At 47.1% G+C, this 19181-nt stretch overlaps 1 protein-coding gene across 4 annotated transcripts in view; it reads left to right on the top strand.

The window, feature by feature from the left end:
- DCP1A (decapping mRNA 1A) overlaps nucleotides 1-6116 on the top strand; it is a 60524-nt gene extending 54408 nt beyond the window's left edge. For all 4 annotated transcript variants that reach the window (XM_087431182.1, XM_004419819.3, XM_087431180.1 and 1 more), the window contains 2 exons: nucleotides 1369-1587; nucleotides 1901-6116. In XM_087431182.1, coding sequence (XP_087287308.1) covers nucleotides 1369-1587; nucleotides 1901-1981 — 300 coding nt within the window. In that variant the 3' untranslated portion in view covers nucleotides 1982-6116. The remainder of the gene's footprint in view (nucleotides 1-1368; nucleotides 1588-1900) is intronic.
- Nucleotides 6117-19181: the final 13065 nt, after the last annotated feature.

Below are 19181 nucleotides of genomic sequence, written 5' to 3'. Positions count from 1 at the left end.
CAGACTAGGCTCCCCAGCTCCCCCAGACAAGCTTCATTGCTGTGGCCTCTGTAGGCCTCCAGTCATCTCTCTGTATGGATGTCTTCCCCAGCTGTGTGTATACAAAGGTGGAGTTGGCCACCGGGTGGGCACTTACTCGGTGTTTGTGAATGGGCCACTGCTGGGAGCGTGTCAGCCTGGTTTCTGTGTGTAGGAAATATTCTTTGCCCTGGAAGAACTGGGCTGTCTAGGTTAACAGAGTCACTACCGTGCTATGATGCTCTCATTGGCTCGCATTGCTCAGCCAACAAAGCCTCCCGGGCCTGCGTGCTCTGTCCCGTGCTTGTTCTCCCCTGCCCCATTTTTTAAAGTTGTCCCCACCCTTCATTACCTACCAGCCTTGAAATGCACACTTAACTTTGTTCAGTTCCTAAAATTTGACGTTCCCATTTGCCTTCGAGCCTTGACCCCTCTCCTGAGTCTCAGAATTGAAAGCCAGCTTCTGACTGGTCTCGTTAACCAGTCTTTCCTTAGCTTGTCCTGCTACATGGTGATGGGCGGGAGCTCTCAGCCTGGTGTTGCACCAAAAAACAAGCTAAATGGCTCAGAAACCACAGCCTTAAAACTATGGCAAGCTCTTTGCTGTTTGTAAATGAGGAGGATGACAGATGGGAAAAAGAGAAATACAGATCTCTGTTGGTTGTATCAAATATGAGAATTATTAAAAATACTGATTATTACTGGTTTAGTGTATTCTGATGGCTAGCCATTATTAGCCTAGAAGCACATCTAAATGGGGGAAGGAGGTAGATGTTAGTTGTATTTTTTAGGAAATGTATCTTTGATACCTGTAATGGTATAATAAATATATTGAATGCTACAAAAGAAACTAATGCTTCGTATAACTGGATTTTTAAAATCCTCTTAAAATTTACATACAATAAAATGCAGGTTTTAATGAGTTTTAACACACAGATCCCTTGGGTAACCACTCAATCAAGCTATGTAGCATTTGCATCATCCCAGAAAGTTCCCTCATGCCCTCTTCCAGTCATTTCCCTGCCCCGCATATAAAAACTACATTTATTATGCATACCGTGCTGTTATTTCTCAAATTTGCCTTCTGTGATTATCCAACTTGGCCTCCTATAACAACTTAGGGCATTCTTCTTGTATAAATGAGCTCTTCATCCTTTAGCTGACAAGCTTCATAACCCGACATAAAATGCTCAAGTGCTTCAACTAAATGTTTATCTGAACCCCGGATAGTTAGCACTGGACTCTGCGCTTCAGTCTCCTACTGCTTATGCCTCTTATTAGGTGTTCCCTACTCTAGGCCAGCTGCTGGCTTCCGCACTTTGGTGCAAAATGACCATTGTTTCCCTGCAGGTTGTAGGCTCCCCACTGGTTACTGCAACAACCACGGCGGTGTCTTCAGTCCTGCTGTCCCCAAGTGTTTTCCAGCAGACAGTTACAAGGTCCACAGACCTTGAGAGGAAAGCAAGCTCTCCTTCTCCTCTAACTGTTGGAACATCAGAAAATCAGAGAAAGCCTTCCATTATTCTGAGCAAGTCTCAGCTCCAGGATACGTTAATACATCTAATAAAGGTATGTAGGATATCAGTCTAGTCTTTGAATTTTCATTCTTTAATTAAAAGAAAAAACAAATTGATAAGTTCTTAGAAAATCAGTTCATAAAGTAAATTTAAGACCAGCCGGGAATAATGTTTCTCTGTTCCTGAGCATACACTCCTGTTGGAAAAATATCTGAGTGAATTCCAAAATATTAATTATGGTTGTTTTTTGATGGTGAGATTCTTTGGGTATTAATTACACAAATCAGTTATACAGCTTTTTTCCTAAACTGTAACTAAGGAAGTAAATTCTGATGAGGTAAGTGTGACGTTACCGTCTCTTCCAGAATGATTCCAGCTTCCTCAGTACGCTTCATGAAGTCTACTTGCAGGTTCTGACCAAGAACAAGGACAACCACAGCCTGTGACTGGAGCAGAATAAATCTGAAGGCAGAGTGTTGACCTCAGAAACAAATAGGCCTCATCATGGAAACTTCTAAATAGAACGTTGGGTTTCGAGAATCCTGAAATTGAGCCTATGAGAAAGAGACTCATTCCTTAAGAATGTTTTCCAAGTGACGTTCTCAGTGATAATGGAGGTTTCACTGTGAAGCATCACCAGCAGACCTTTGTTTTGACAAAAAAAAAAGACCATTGTGTTAAGTTGTGTGGGTGTTTTCATCAGCTGTAAGCAAGTATGAGAAATAAGGAGTCTGATCTTCAGCTTGCTTTCACTGTCAAGGTCTTAGGGAGGAGGGATTGCACCAGCCTTGCAGCAGTCAGAGTTCAGCCCAGCCCACACCCGTCCCCCTCCCCTCCTCCCCTCCCCCCCAGAAACTTAAGCATCAGGCTGATAGTCAAGTTCTGAACAGAGCAGAAGGCAGCTCTGTGCAAAGTGGCTTCAAGATTTAAGAATCAGCATTTAGGTTGGCAAATTAGTACTGATTTGTTCAAGTGAAGTATATTTTATATGAATGCCCCATTTGGGCCTTAAAAGTTCTGAAATTTCTTAATTATGTTTGTTTTTAAGTGTCCCCAGTGCTGGCATGCACTGGGCTCCCAGCACAGGGGTGCCACTAGAATAGGGCCCTGTCAGGCCCTGTGGTGGTGTGGGAGTGGGCATGTCACACCTTTGAAGCAAAGGCAGGAGCTGGTAAAGCCTGAATTCTATCAGAAATCTTTAAGTTAAACTCTCAGTGGCTTTGAAAATGTTAAGTTTGTGTGTGAAGCATAGCCTTATTTTCCTTCTCTGTCTAAACACAGTTAGAAGTCATTGTTGATTGTTTTCCTTAACATTGACAAAAGGACCAGTGGACCAATCTGACAAAGCCATTCTGGTTTCATTCCTTGAGTCTACTGAGAATAGTTTTAAAGCTATGCAGAAAAGGGAGCTGTTATTCACGCTGCCCTTACTTTATTGTAGAATGTGGACTTAAAAACAGAGTGTGAAATTCAGAACTTTACCAATGTATTCCTAGGCTGTGAGTACTTGTGCAGCCCAAAGTGTGAAAATATGTAAAGATGCTTTGTTATGCTGCTATTGATCTGCCATGATTTCTATTTATTCTTTTACAGCATGTAATGGTGATTACTAATATTTTAATGTAGATTTTGATTTATTTCAGCAATAGTAATTTTAAGATATTCTTTGAATGAAAGTGTCTTCATTTCTATGATACAGGTCATTTTGTAGTATATAACCAATTAAGATGCACTGCTTACTTTTCTGAGCACTATTTAATGATGGGGTAAAAACCCAATTGGCTCGACCAGCTAGCATAAGGATTAGCTGTGAATAATGCTGACAGATGTGATGGTTCCTTGGGAACAATCATTTAAGCTTTAATGGTAACTCAGTCATAAGTCCATAGATTTCTTTCTAGCCGAGATTTTAGAAAATAACTTGTGAATTACCTGCTTGTTTTAGTTCGGTTTTAGTTTTTTAGCTTAAAGAATACTTTGAGTGGCTTTTGTTAATGTAAACGTGCTTTCTGGGCAACTTTTCTGCTTCTCAATTTAGATCTTCTGTTGCTGTCTACCTACCTATTTGTGAATTGTGCAGAAGTCAGGGAAGCTTCTAAGTTCTCATACTCAATTAGAAATAGTTTGTTTTCAAAGATAGTGTGCAAATTCAGCAACCAAAAATGAATTGCTCGTGCATCACGTGGGAAAGAGAAAGTTATAATAAGATACAGAGTGTTGCTGACTCCAGGAGAGGGTGTCCGGGGAGCCACGTGACTGTTCTCAGAAAACAGTTGCACCGGTAGGTTTGATCACACCCCTAGTGTAGTCTCAGTGGGCTTTGGTAAATGGAAGAATCAGGGGATTCTTGTTACAATAGACATTTGAATTGAAATGATGATTTGGGTATGTATAATATCATGAGAGAGTTGAGAGAATATCCTAAAGAGGGTCTGTAATCAAATCTGTTAATTTTCACCCTTTAATCCAAGGAATGAATATGATAGATGATAAAGAGAATCTGTGATAAAGTTTCTTTAGTGTGAAAGTAAACTTTTAAGTGCCCAAGTCATGGAGACTTGAAAAGGGTAAACCTGTTTCAACTCCTAAATTTATATATTCAAAGCATTTACTTAAAATTCAGAAGCCAGAAGTTCACCATCATGATTACCAGGAAGTTCAGACCAAGCCTGCATAGTTGCAGTTGTTTGACCCTGGCCCGAAAGTCACAGTTCAGTTGCCTTATTCTTCGTTCAGGCTTACTGTCCAGAACCTCATGCTAGCTTAGGTTGCATGTTTATGTTGCTGCAGTGTGTTTACTAGAACCTTAGTTTTAAACCTTAGTTGAATCAAAATGGACACCAAAACAGAGATGCTTCTTGCTAGGTTTTGCAGAACTCTAGGTGACCTGCTTTTAGGCACCCTGTCTATCTGTATGCCTATCCCCAACCCCGATGGGTGGCACTGCTCTTCTTTTGATGTAGTTAATGTGATGTCTTTGAATGGACTCCTGCACCTCCAAACAGCCTCGTTCCTTTAAGGCAGAAGCTCCTCCTCATTGTGCATCTCTCCCGAGATTTGTGAGGTATGACTTGGAATTCTAGGTTTTCAAGTGACTGTCAGTGTCAGGAGAAGCATTTCATGCCATCTGCATGTGAATGTCCACAGCTTACTTTAGAAGGCTTTTGAGTAACCATCCAGAGTGCTGTTTTGTTAAGAGCGCACGTTGACCTGGGTCCTTCTCTGCCGGAGGATGCACAGGCTTAGTTTAGAATATGTCTGACCCGATTTTGCATGTTGAGCATTTGTTCTTTTTCTGCCCATGTTTCCTTGTAAAAATTATAAACCCCATTGAATCCTTTACTAGGTAAATATTTTTAAACCATGCAGCTTTATTACTCTCCTCCCCAAAGAATGTAGTTTGAAATTTTCTCATTTTCGTAGTAGAGGCCATAACTGCCATTGTATTACTAATAATGCAACATGAAATTGAAGGTGCCTAACTGCTTAAAAAACAAAATCAGCCATCATACTGTAACTCTGGGCAAACGTAGAAACGCAGAGGAATGAGAGGTGGCACAGGCACGAGTGGGCTCGTTCCGTGTGAGTGAAGACATGCATCACAGGGACGTGTGTCCTGTGTTCTTGCTGCACATTTGCTGCAGAGCACGTGTTTCTTTCTGACCTATCTTTGGTTTTCTCCAGTTGTATTCCAAGTACTTTCTGGAACCAGTAGTGCCCTGTGTTTTCAAGTGTTTAAAATCTTTTTTTTTTTTTTTGTGAGGAGATCAGCCCTGTGCTAACATCTGCCAATCCTCCTCCTTTTTTTTTTTTTTTTTTTTTTTTTGCTGAGGAAGACTGGCCCTGGGCTAACATCCGTGCCCATCTTCCTCCACTTTATATGGGATGCCGCCACAGCATGGCTTGCCAAGCAGTGCGTCAGTGCACGCCCAGGATCCAAACCGGCGAACCCCGGGCCGCCACAGCAGAGCGTGCGCATTTAACCGCTTGCGCCACCGGGCTGGCCCCTCGAGTGTTTAAAATCTTAAGATCTGCACCAAGTGAAGCAACTTACACTGGGCTTTTTAAAAGCTGTGCTTGAGAACATTTCCCTGAGTGAGCCGGGGCCTCAAGGAGCCTGTTTTTCAGCAAATTCGGCAGGAGAAATGTGTGCAATGGTTCACTCGGTTTTGTATTTGACATCTTCATTTGAAATGCTAAGATGCAATATCGTTCACTTTGGGAAAAATGCAAAATTGTGTTTCCCTTTTATCTGCGTGATTCCTTAAGAAACATGTTTTTAAAATATGTGTTCTAAATGGTTTTTATTCTGTATTACTGCTTTGACTGTACTCTCATGACTTTCATTGGACCAGACTCTCGGCTTCCTGAAATGGGAGGATGAGAGGCTCTGGAATCACAGCAAGATTTTTGTTCCATGAGCGAAATACTGCATCATTAACATTTTTAATGGTATGAATTTTATATCATCTGTGTATGTTTGCAAATATTTTAAGTTATTACATGTTTTCAAATGAGCATTTTTCATCCTAAATTTTATATGTTTGCAAATATATTTTTTTAATAAAAGTTCAAAACCAAGTTTTAGCACCTACCAAATTTTAATTGTGTTTTTATTTAATTTATAGAAATAGGAACTTTTGAATAAGTTGCTACACTTTGCCAGAGCCTCGTGCTGGTGAGATACGGTGGGGCGAGACAACAAAACCGACACAGAAAACCCTTGTCTGCCTGTTTCCAACCTGTTCCCAGCCAGCCGGATCACAGGCCACAGGGATTCTTAGCTGAATCCCCTGGTGTCTGTTAATTAAATGAGCACTTCCCTCCCCGGTAGCTAAACATTACGTGTGTAACTTGTATGAGTGGACATCTAAAGAACTTCGTTTACTCCTCTAAGCTTTCCCCAGATAGAGGGTACAGTTTTTTTTTTGTTTTTTTTTTTTGTAAGGAAGATCAGCCTTGAGCTAACATCTGTCGCCTATCCTCCTCTTTTTGCTGAGGAAGACCGGCCCTGAGTTCACATCCGTGCCTACCTTCCTGCACTTTATATGGGACACCGCCACAGCATGGCTTGACAAGCGGTGAGTCGGTGCGCGCCCGGGATCCGAACCCTAGGCTGCCGCAGCGGAGCACGTGCACTTAACCGCTACGCCACTAGGCCGGCCCCAAGGGTACAGTTCTAATCACAGCCCAGAACAGTGTTTTATAGGGGACTTGACAGTCTGGGTCATTTCCCCAATTCACTCAATTCATGGTTATTGAGCTGTCATTATGTGCCAGGCATCTAGGATGATAAGGAAGGAAAGAAAAAAGGAAGGAGGAAAGTAAAATATGATCATGGGAAATAGAGATGAGTTTAAAGAAAAAAAAATTGGTTAATCATATATCTCCCTAATAATTATTAACATTTTAATGTGTTTCCAAACGAAATTCACCCTAAAATGTTTGCTATACCTGCCTGCTTTCTTAGAGCAGAGCTATGCTAACTATTGCTTTATGACTGATGTTTTTTTGGGTGAGGAAGATTGGCCCTGAGCTAACATCCATTGCCACTCCTCCTCTTTTTGCTTGAGGAAGGTTGTCGCTGAGCTAACATCAGTGCCAATCTTCCTCTATTTTGTACGTGGGACGCTGCCACAGCATGGCTTGATGAGCGGTGTGTGGGTCCACGCCCCGGATCCGAACCCACCAACCCCGGGCCGCCAAAGCAGAGCGCACTCACTTAACCACTAATGCCACTGGGCCGGCCCTGCTTTATGACTCATTTTTATATACACACACATCAGTCATCATTAATGCTGCAAGGTCATTCAGCACTTAAGGATTGCTGTCCCATTGTTTTCTTGATCTTCACAGTAACCCATTTTAGGGAGAAGGAAGTTGAAGCTGAGAGTGATTGAGGGATGTGCCAAAGGTTGCTTATTAAGCCAGTGGTGGGTCAAGGACCTGAAGCCAAGCAGACCAAAAAGCTGGTCTATAATTCCGTGCTTGACTCCGTTGCCTCCTTGGTAAATTATTCTAGATTGCTTTTTATAGTTTCTTAGGTCACTCATTACCACGTATGTTTATTAAAAGCTAGAATGGTCTGCTCACCTGCTGTTTTTTATCTGTCATGACCTAGGAAAACAGGTAACTAGGTCTGTTGGAATTTCGTAAAAAACTAAGGTCTGTGGGACCCCAAATAAGAGCTGCGGAGGATGGGGTTTTAGGTTTCTAGGATGTTCCTAATGACATTTTCACTCACTTTGTGGATCCTCATTCATAGATTAGATAAGCGATTGTTGAGGCTTCTGGGAAGAAGTGTTTGTCTCAGAGAGCTGTCAGGAACCAGCCAGTCTGCTACTGGATGAGAAGCTACAAATCAGGCGGCTGTGTTGTCGCTCTGAGGGAAGCTCATCTTTAGATGAAGCCAGGTCCTTGGAAGGCAGAAGGGAAGAGCATCAGGGAACAGTCACATAAACCAACCCTGGTGCTCATCCTACATTTCCATCTTTCCAACAGTGTATATTGGGTTTATCTCTTAAATGTAATGTAAAGAAGCTAACAGGTTTCTAAAGGGCTTGGATCCATTCAAGATTCTAAACCTCTTAGAGTTTGCTAAATGGAGTTAGGCAAGAAGACAGCTGCCACACTCACATGGATAGAACCCATGGCGAACTCATGCTGTCCGAACACTGGTGGAAGGGAGGGTGGGGCTCCTGGCGCCGCACAAGGCTTACCCACATCTCTTCAGGTTCACCAGGCTAAATTAGCTCATAATTCAACATAGGAGATTTCTTATAACCAAGAGAGGTAGAATGGCTTCAAAAGAGGTGATACAAAGTCAGTGTGACAGTCACATCACGTTCGCCATGCATTTTTTTCAGATGAGTTTGAATAAATTTGAAGTGCAATTCCACAAGTAACCATACCTGGCATTTGTCGTGTGCTGCGTGCTTTGGGTGCATTCTCATGTGACCCTCTCCACGACCCTGAGAGGGGGATATTCGGAGTGCAGCCTCAGGGAAGGGCCACACAATGACCCCCAGCACACACGACATCAGCTTCCTGTCATCTCTGGAAGGGGCAGAGGCACCGGCAGTTCTTAGACTGATACAGTCCATCAGTCTGAAAAGGGCCCCAGAATGTGGAGCCCAGCGGGCAGCCACAGTCCACAGCAACTGCTGTGTTCTTACTGGGTCCCTGTCACTCCAGAAAGACGGGTCTGGTGCTGCCTGAGCCCTGGCAAAGCTCGAGGAGGCACCCTCAGCAAACCACTCCGGTTTTCTGTGGAATCTCGGAGGGATGGCAACGGTGGCTTCTTGGCTTCAGAAGCAGGTGCAAAACCTGCACCCTTACACATTTTGCTACCCAAGCCCCATTTTGTCATTTCCCTCTCCAACGTATCCCTGCCCCGAGAGATTGCCCCTCCCGAGCCTTTCCCAGACAGGGGTCTTTCATCTAAGTAGAGCTGGCTAATACCTTCTCCCCATTCTGCTGGCACTGAGAGGCTGCCCTGACTTCTGTTTGACCTCCGCTCCGCCACCAGACCCTTTGGAAGGAAAAAGCGACACTAACAGTGGTGTGTAGGCAATAGCCCCCGTTTAACACGTGGTCTCACCAGGGCCCTCCACTAGGCAGGTCCCTTGCCCCCTTGTTAAACAAATATTTTGTAATGTCCCCTTTACTATCCTGACCTGGAATTCATAGAGAATGTAACGTGTGCCTACACACAGCATTTCAAAATAATGCCCTAATTGTGATATAAAGGAGAAATTTAAAATAATGTATAATGAAATGTTCTATATTAAATAGGTAAATGGTTAGGCATCTACACAAATTCTCAACATGCCCCCATGGAGAAGCCCCGGTCTTCACTCTGATACTTCTCCCCACTCGACCCCAAAGATCTCTGCTCTCCCACAAAGGGGCTGTCTGGGGCTCAACACACCTGGGAGTCAGCCTCCCCCACCCCTCCATCACCCACAGCCCTGGCTTTCAGCACCCATCACCATGACTCACCTGAGCTCCTGCCCAAAAGGAGACTGAAGAGTTGTTTGCACTGCAGCCCAGGACAGTGAGGTTATTAATTAATGCTCCCAGAGGACTTTGGAGTCCTTAAATGATGGGCCAGGTGCGATGGCTGGTGGCTCAGGGAAAGGGCACCTTTGATCACCTGGCACCTCTCTCTGGGAGAGGGCAGAGAAAGGGCGGGCAGGTGGGAGGAGAGACACGTGCGCATGCTATTTGTTAGTCCTCATCTGAGCCTTGGGGCTGGGGGTAGCGGCTATTCTATCTGTTCCGGACACCGTGCTTGGCACCAGTGAACACACATGCCTACACGCCCACACACGCCGCTCCCGTTAGGCTGTGGCTCTGAGGGGAACAGGGGCTGCTTGAGCCCCTTTGTACCCAGTGTAGCACATAGTAGAGGTGCGTGTCACTATTTGTAGAATACACGACCAGCTGGGAGATGCATGTTGTTACCTCATTTTTCAGATGACGGAACCGGAGATTGAGTAATTTGCCTAAGGCGATCAGTCCAAGTTCACCCAGCTAGAGAGCAGCAGAGGCAAGAATTGAACTGGACTTGTTCACACCACCTCCCTCTGGGTTTGTGGAAGGTTGAGAAAGCCTCTCGGTCCCTCGAGAACTTTGAAGAGCATTTTGAAATGACAGAGGTAATGCTCCTCGAGACGGAGCCTTAATGGGCAAAGGGACTGCTTCGCCTATTATGATTATTCCCAATTACCCCTCACACACGGGACTCTCAGAGGGCCTCCTCGGCCTAGGCCAGAGGTGGGCATGAGAGGCGCAGAGGCATCATGCCAGGACACTGGACGATCAGGGAAATTGAGGCCCAGGGCAGGAGGTAGATGTAGACTCAACCTGCTTTTTCCTTCCACAGCCATTGCTGCTTTCCCATACGGTGTTTTAAAATTTAAAATAGGTTTGTTGTCTCAATCCTCCTCACCCATGCCAGCTTGACACAGGGATAGTTTTGTTGCAGGGAATACTGTTATTTCAAAACTTGCTGTCCATGGTCACCTCCTCCTTGGAGCCTTCCCTGATCTGCAGCCTCAGCAAGCAATTGTTTTGTACTGATCACAGGACAGTGCCACGTGTATACATGATCCCTGCCAACCTGTGACCTGTGAGCCAAGGATCATCTTTTTTCCCCAAGCATCTAGCCTGAATGAATTGATGAGTGAATCAAAGAGTCAATGATGATGGGGCCTGCCTAGTGGCGTGGTGGTTAAGTTCGCCTGCTCCGCTTCGGTGGCCCACGGTTTGTGGCTTCAGATCCTGGGCACGGACCTACACACTGCTCATCAAGCTATGCTGTGGCGGCGTCCCACATACAAAATAGAGGAAGATTGGCAACAGATGTTAGCTCAGGGCCAATCTTCCTCACCAAAAAAAAAAAAAAGTCAATGATGGCAAAACCATTTCCCTGTCCTGACCTGGTGACCAGCAGCTGCAGCAGCACTTTTCTGTTTTGCACAGGAGTGCAGAGCGATGCTTTCCGGAGGCCTCATCTAAGGCACCAGAACAGGACAGCCTACTAGATGCCGGTGCTGATTCTGGGAGTGGGGTTGGGGAGAGAGATAGTAAAAGCCATTGTGTTTGGAGGGCAACTAACCTGGCCTTGGGACTTTCTGTGTCTCCTCACTAATCCTCTCACTCGACCGCATTCCGTTCATGGCTTCCTGCCTCCTGGGAGGAGCTGTGGCTCAGAGCAGTGAAAGACCCCTCTACATGCTTTTCTCCCCCAAGTGCTTTCGTCCTGCCATGAGTAGCCATGCACTTCAGCTAGTCAACACCTACCTACTCAGGAGAAAACCCACTCAGTCTCCCCACATTAAAACAAAACGTTCATCTTTAATATCCACGGGAACAGAACAGCCACCTCTGCCACTCTGGCTTGCTCGGGGAAACCCAGGAGCTACGAGAAAAGGGGCCAAGGGTGAAGATTCTCCCCACTCTGTCCTGCAGACTGTGCGAGGTGGGACCCAACTGCCCTACAAGTGTCCTGACTAAAGAGCACCGCCCAAGCCCAGCCTGGCAAGGCCCCCCTGGGAAGGGGCTATCAGGGGCTGAGGCAGCTCCCTGCTCCCTGCCCAGGGAGGTGCCCAGGCTCCACTACTCAAATTGCAAGCTACGATGACTAGGCATCTTTTCTTTGTGGGCAAGGAAAGCAGGCCCGGCAGGGCTTGGCTGGGCTCCATACCGGTGCTCACCTTTCAGGAGGACCAGGTCTCTGCAGCCCCAGGCCTTCAGGGTGACTCAGAGAGTCAACCACCCAGGCTGATCCTGGGATTGGCCAAAGATAGATGATGTCGACCAGAAAAAAGCCCTCTCTCCCAGAAGCACAGCACTGGCTGGATTGAAAACGCAAGTATTGTTTGTTACAGTTCAATTGCAGAAGCAATGCAGATGTTCAACCAAAGAGGGACAGTGGTTGACCTTCCTCTGTGCCAGAAATAATCCTTGGGGAGAAAAGTAGGTGGGCTCCGTGAGAAGAGATTTAAGATGTACTGCGACATAAACAAAAGCAAGATGTGCAGAGGGTTCGCAACCTTATATTTAAGTTCATGGATAGAAAGGGGAAAAAAAGACTGGAAGGAAATAGCCAAAAAATTGTCCATGGTTATTGTCCACCTCTGGATGGTGGGATTATGGGGGATGAAATTTTCTTCCTTGTGTGTATATCAGTCAGGGTCCAACCAGAGAAGCAGATCTGTATTAAGAGATTTGTTGGAAGGAATTGGCTTGCTGCATTGTGGGGACTGGCTGGGCAGGTTGGAAGGGCAGGCCCTCAGGACAGGCAGGCTGGACACTCGGGCACAGGTGGAGCTGCTACCATAGGTGGAATTGCTTTCTTCTTCAGCCTTTCAACAAACTGAATCAGGTCCACCAAGGTTATCTAGAATAATCTCCTTTACTTAAAATCACCTGATTAAGAACTTTAATCATATCCACAAGATACGTTCACAGCCACACCTAGGTTAGATTGAATAACTGGGGACTCTAGCCTAGCCACATTAACACATAAAATGGACCATCACAGTATTTTTGTTAAATTTCCAAATTTTCTACAAGGAATATTGGTTATTTATATAACACTTTTTAAAAAGCAATAAATGACAGTGCCAGCACTGATGGCCTAGTTAAAGTTCTGAGTGCTCCGCTTCAGCGGCCTGGGTTCGGTTCCTGGGCGCAGAACCACACCACTCATCTGTCAGTAGCCATGCTGTGGTTGTGGCTCACATAGAAGGACTTACAACTAGAATATACAACCAGGTACTGGGGCTTTGGGGAGGAAAAGAAAAAGGAGGAAGATTGGCAACAGATGTTAGCTCAGTGCAAATCTTTCCCAGCAAAAAAAAAAAAGGCAATAAATGACAAAACCACCATGAGATACCACTTCGCACCTGCTAGGATAGTTAAAATAAAAAAGACAGATGATAACAAGTGTTGACAAGGATGTGGAGAAATTGGGACCCTCATCCACTGCTGGTAAATTGTAAAATGGTGCGGCCACTTTGGAAAACAGTTTGACGGTTCTTCAAACAGTTAAAATGCGGAATTGCCAAATGACCTAGCATTTCCACTCCTAGGTGTATACTCAAGAGAATTGGAAATATATATCCACACAAAAATCTTTACATTAATGTTCAAAGCAGCATTAATCATGATAGCACAACAGTAGAAACAACCCAAATGTCCAGCAGCCCATGAACAGATAAACGAAATGTGGTCTATCCATACAATGGAGAATTATGCATCAATGAAAAAGGATGGAATACTGACACGTGCTACAACATGGATGAGCCTTGAAAACATTATGCCGAGTGAAAGGAGCCAGTCACAAAGACCACATACTGTATGATTCCATTTATATGAAATGTCCAGAATAGACAAATCCACAGAGACAGAAAGTAGAGTAGAGGTTGCTAGGGCCTGGGGAGGAGGGGAAAATAAGGAGTGACTGCTAATGGGTACAGGTTTCTTTTGGGGGTGATGAAAATGTTCTAAAATTAAATAGTGGTAATGCTTGCATAATTCTATAAATATACCAAAAATCACTGAAGTGTACACTTTAAAAGGGTTAATTTTATGGTGTGTTAATTATATCTCAATAAAGCTGTGATTAAAAAAAAAAAATGCCATACAAGAGAAAGGAAGGAGCCACGTGTGCTGGGGTGAGCTGTCTCCCAGCCAAGTCAAGGAGCTGGTGGGTTATCTCCTATCTGGAGTTCTCTTTCCCCACACTTGCCTCCCTCCCTTGGGGCTTTCACCCAGGGCCCAGGGCCCCACCGTCTGCAGATGTCCTGGAGAAGCCATCTGCAAAACTCGTCTCTTCTCATTGATCTTCCCTTTGCTCACTGGCCACAGGAGTCAATACATCCCACAGCCTGCATACCACTGCCAGGAAGAGCTCACAGTCCTGTGAAAATGACAGCAGCCTTCCAGCCCTGCTAACCTCTGTTGAATTTGCTTCCCCCAGGCAGAGAGTGGCCCTACAGGCTTCTGACCTGGCACATAGGGCCTGGCAGACAGGGAGAGCACAACCTCTGTGTATTTCAGGAATGAGCCCATTTTACAGATGTGAGAAAACTGAGGTCCAGAGAATGACAGGGATCCCCCCAAGATCATACACGTCTCCGATTCCCTCCCTCCACTCTCTCCCTGAGCACACGCTGGGACCTCTCCAGTTAGAGGCAAAGGTGACTGGACTACAGAACCAGACTTTCTGGAGAGCTCTTTGCCAAATATGTATCAAGAGCTTTAAAGAGTTGCCACCCTCTGACCCAGTGGTTTCTCATTTAGGACTCTGGTTCTGGAGATAACCTGAGAGGAGGACCAGGATTTAGGTACCAAAATGTTGCCTGCAGGGCAATACATCATGGAGAAAAACTGGAAACAGTCCAAACATCCATCACCAGGGACTGTTAATAAACAAGGACATAGCTCTAGGGTGGGACAGTACACAGCCATAAAATTGGTGTTTTTGAAGAATTTTGGCATGCTAATGGGAACAGGGAGGAGAAAAATGGCAAATGACAATTTGAAAAAAAAAGAACAGCCTACGACAGCAAATACATATTGAGTGATGACTCTGCCTGTTTCAGCCTTGCTGACCCCCGAAGTCCAGATGTGCCTCCAGCCCCTCTCCAGCCCCTGATCCTTGACCTTGTTTTATTTTCTTCATAACAATTATAATAAATCAATAGTGTCAAATAAGCAAATGGCTTTAACAGTGGTCCTCTTTGGGTGGGATTATGCATGATTTTAGTTTACTATTAAATTTTCTATACCTTCCAGGTTTTTATAATGAGCATGTTTTACTTTTATATTTAGGGGAAAAAGTGTTTTTAAAAAGCAAAAGTCAACTGAAGAAAAGCTAGAGGTTCCATGAGTGAGCTGAACCATGTGTGATCTTACCTTCCTGGGGGCAACATTATCAAAAGAAGCATTTCCCAAAAAATTCCTCCAGAAGGAAATTTCAGGGATGGAGAGGAGAGATGGGTTTATTAAAATTTGATCAACTTACAAGCCTGTATAGAGTGCCTGTGCATGAGCCCTCTTCTAGGCATTAGTGGGCACAGGCTGGACACACCTTTGCACAGGAGGCACCCCAGGCCCCTGCAGGCCGTGAGCCCTGGATAGGAGTCGAAGAACGTGTCCTGAGGATCCAGACTGGGATGTTGGCTCCACTGCAAGCCCTGTGCTACCTTGGGGGCCCCAGGGCCCAGCCCAGGCGTGCCCTAGGAGCACACACTAGCCAAGCCCTGCCAAAGCGATGCCCAGCGCTGTCACTCAGGAACGCAGCTGCTCAGGGCTGTTCACGCCTCATCAGTGCCCGCTCGGTGGACATGCAGGAGCACATCAGGATAGCTCTGCCCTAGTCTCATGCGGGTAGCAAAGCAGGGGCAGGAGGGGCCGCACTGGTGAGCACCCACCGCCTGGGGATTTGCTCCCAACCCAAAACATCCAGGGCAGCAGCCTGGCTTATGAAACACAGGGGCAGCTTTACATAATCATGGGAAATCATGAGAAAAAGTGCATTCATGAAAATGCATCCCCAGACCTTAACTGTATTCTTTTCAAGATGGAATTTTTTTTGCTTTCTTCAGATTATACAAGTCAACCATGTTCACTGGGCACTAACTTTCAACAAAAGAGAAATTCATAAAGTAGAAACTGAAAGTCCTCCTCGGTCCTACACTCCAAAGTCCCCCACGGCTTGGAGCCCATCCTTGCAGCCTCTTTGCCTTGCCCATGCACATACATGGGCACTGATGCACACACATGCTTTTATTTATTTTGGACAGAAATAGGATTATACTCTACCTGCTGTTCTATACCTTGCTTTTACTCCATTAACAACGGATCACAGACATCTTCCCACCACGTGCTGGACTTTCAATGCTTCACCTGCCGTACCGCACTCGGCCTATGTGGCATCCAGCAAGGCACTGAACCCAGGTCTGCCCAGCCCCAGAACCCAGGTCCTGATGATCTTCCCAGTGTTTTCCTCTGGAGAGTTCTCAGAACCCCAAAATGGAATTGCCTGAAGGTCTTCTTAGAAATGCAGAGTCCTAGGCCCCACTCCAGAGATTCTGACTCACAAGGTTAGTTGTGGTGCCTGGAGATCTGCATGTTGAATAACTGCTACAAGCAATTCTTATGACCTAGCCAGCTAAGGGACTGTCATGTCTGGTTGTTGGGACCACTAAGGAGCTACATTTCCCCACAGGCCTTTCCAATTTCTGTCCCCAAGTCAATATACTTTAGTAAACCCATTTCTTAGGAGGTTTGGTCTTCACCCTGATTGGGGAAATGACCTCTCAGGCCCCCGCCAGCCCCTGCCCTCTACCATCGCAGGCACGTTTGCAGGTGGAGCTTCCCTCAGGATCATCTCCCAGGCACAGAGTTCTGCACCGAAGGGCACCAGCATCGTGGGGGCCTCATGTCCAAGTGTCCACTTGGGGGCCCAGGGCTGAGCAGCAGGAGGAGCTGGACCTTGGCTCTGCCCTGTGCCTCAGCCAAGGCACCCAGGCCTTGCCAGAGGCCGAGAAGGTGCTGTGGTGATGTCAGCCTGCACTCTCCAGGGCAGGGCAGGGCAAGACACATGGGAAACAGTGCAAGGGAGCTGTGTGTATGAGTGTGTGTGTGACGGTTCTGGCAACCTCGGCTTCCTGCCGCCTGGCCCATGTGCAGCTGCAGATCCCCTGCAGAGGAGGGAAATGCCCAGCCCCACACTGCCAGCCTCCCATCCAGTTGCCTCTGCCTAGCATTGCTGATCAGTCCTGGCACTTCCTTCTGAAGTACAACTTGAAGGTCTGCTGCTCCCTATCCCGCTCCAGGCAGCCATTACAGGCCGTCAGCACTGACACAGTGACCCAAAACTACCCTCCAATAAACACATCACATAACGGTGCTAGGCTGTACGTCACCCCTTGGCACCCCTATTTCTTTCTCAAGTCCCTTCTGGTGATCCTGGAGGTCCCTGGGGAGCCGGCTGCGGGGGACTCTCATATGGGGACTTGCACTGTCCTGGTTCCCCTAAGGGCACCCTTCTCCCCGGGCCCGCATGGGTCCTGGGGGACGGCTCAGACTCCTGTGTGTGGCTCTGCTCTCAGGTCACTGTGACCTTTACTGGCACCTGATGCTGGCAGCAAGGCATCTGTGCCACTTCCTACCCTCCAACAGTGCACCTTTGTGTCCCAACCCCTGGAAAGGCTGGAATGGAGGGCACGGGCCTGAGCGGCCAGACTCCATCCCCTGAGGGCTCTCAGATGCCCTCTCTCCTTGGGTGCAGCTCTGGCAAGTTGATGGCTGTGTGACTTTGGGCAAATCATGAAACATCATACTTTCATTCGGCAGGCATTTATTGAGCGCCTACTGTATATGAGACATAGTTGTAGTCCCTGGGGGTAGAGGCAGGGACAAGAGAATGCATCCCTCCTCTCCTGGAGCTGACATAAGATCATGCAGCCAGGAGGAGAGCACTGCAGAAACTAAGAGAGGCGTGTGAGGGAAGGAGGGCTGCCCTAGGTCCAGGCAATGTGAAGTTCGGGAACGGCATTATTGGCTCAGGGAAGAGGACGTGCTAAAGCCTCTAGGTGGCGTGAGCTTAGTGTTTTTTAAGGAAAGCAAGAAGGCCAGTGTGGCTGGAATGGGGTGGGGGTAGGGGATGCGAGTGGAGGGAAACGGGAGAGGTCGAAAGTAGGAGGACAGAGCATGCATGCCATGGAGTGGCCTGGATTTTATTCTAAGGGTGAAGGGAGACCAATGGGGGTTTAACTGGGAAGCAACAGGAGTTCTGTCTGGCAGCCATGGGAATGTGGATGGGAGGCTGAAAGAGGATCTGGGGGGTGGGGAGCGGGGTGGGGAGTGGAAGGGAGGGGAGCAGAGGAGCAAAATGGTGGCTCAAAGCCAGGCAGAAAGCCTCCATCAGCAGGACCCAAAGTCTCCCTCCCAAATGCCATGTGATTTGTGGAGTGCATGTGGCTGGATAAAGACCCAGAACCTGGGGATAGGAGTACCACCTTGGACAAACAGGGTGTTGGCAACACTTCCAGCTAGCCTGGGATTCTGGTTCTGGAGCTGATCTTGGGGACAGGCAAGAGCTCCTGAAATATGGCAGAAGCCCAGGATGAACTGGGTCTCATTCACCTGGTCCCGGGATGAGAAGAAGCTGCCCCCCGGGGTCCCTAGAGCCCCATGGTGGGGCAGGTGGAGGGGCACTTTTCTTTCCATCAGTACTGGGGCCCCAGAGCCACAATGAGTCCTCTGTGACCGTGAGAGACCAATGCGGGTGCAGAGTGGCAAAGATTAGTCCCATTGGGTAGATGGAGAAATTGAGGTTTGGAATAGGAAACCACTGCTCTAAGGGCCACAGAGTTGGAAGGCACAGGGTTTTCAAATGGTTTCAAAGGTGTGTCCTCTTTTATCAGACTGGGAGCAGCCTGAGGGCAGAGGTGGCACCTGCCAGGCCTCTGACGGTGGTATACCCCGGGGCTACCTCACTCTGATCCCAGCCTGCAGCCCTCACCAGCTATGAGGGCCAGCCTTGGGTGGGCGGGCCTCTGTGGGCTGGACCAGCAGGAGCCAGGTGCTATGGGATGCCACACTTGGGGTCTGACCAGGCATCTGGGAGCCAGGCCAGCCAAGGAACACCTGGGGTTGGGGTGGGGGACTCACGTTTAGTCCATTGTGCCTTATGACCCAGAGCTCTGAGTGTGGGCTATGCAAAGGACACAGAGGGCACAGAGGCAGAGCTTGGCCACTGGTGCCTCCCTCTGCTCTCTCAGGGGCTCAGCATCAGAAAGATCTGGTACAGACCACTGCTCAGCCACCAATTTAAGGGGCCTGCCTTTATCTCTTCTCTGTAAAATGGACCTTCCTCCTGTGCAAGAGGTTGTAAACAGTATCGACTTCATGGGGCATGTGTGGTGGGTGGATTCTATAGACAGGGTCTGTGATGACAGTCACCTCCCTACCCCTACCCCGGGAAGTCCCATTCTCCTGGGGGCCAGGGGTCTGGTAACAGCAGAGGTCGGTGCTCCTGGCCCTGCAGACCTGGAACCAAATCCAATCATCCCCCAGTCAGCAGCATTATTAGGCCCTAATAACTTGTGAAGGGTCTGTCTCCAG

The sequence above is a fragment of the Ceratotherium simum genome, chromosome 5 (assembly GCF_057802395.1).
Source record: "Ceratotherium simum simum isolate JZ-2026a chromosome 5, ASM5780239v1, whole genome shotgun sequence".
In the NCBI taxonomy this organism is placed as follows: domain Eukaryota; kingdom Metazoa; phylum Chordata; class Mammalia; order Perissodactyla; family Rhinocerotidae; genus Ceratotherium; species Ceratotherium simum.
The sequence above is the reverse complement of the archived record's forward strand: the minus strand, read 5'-3'. Positions and strand labels throughout refer to the sequence as shown.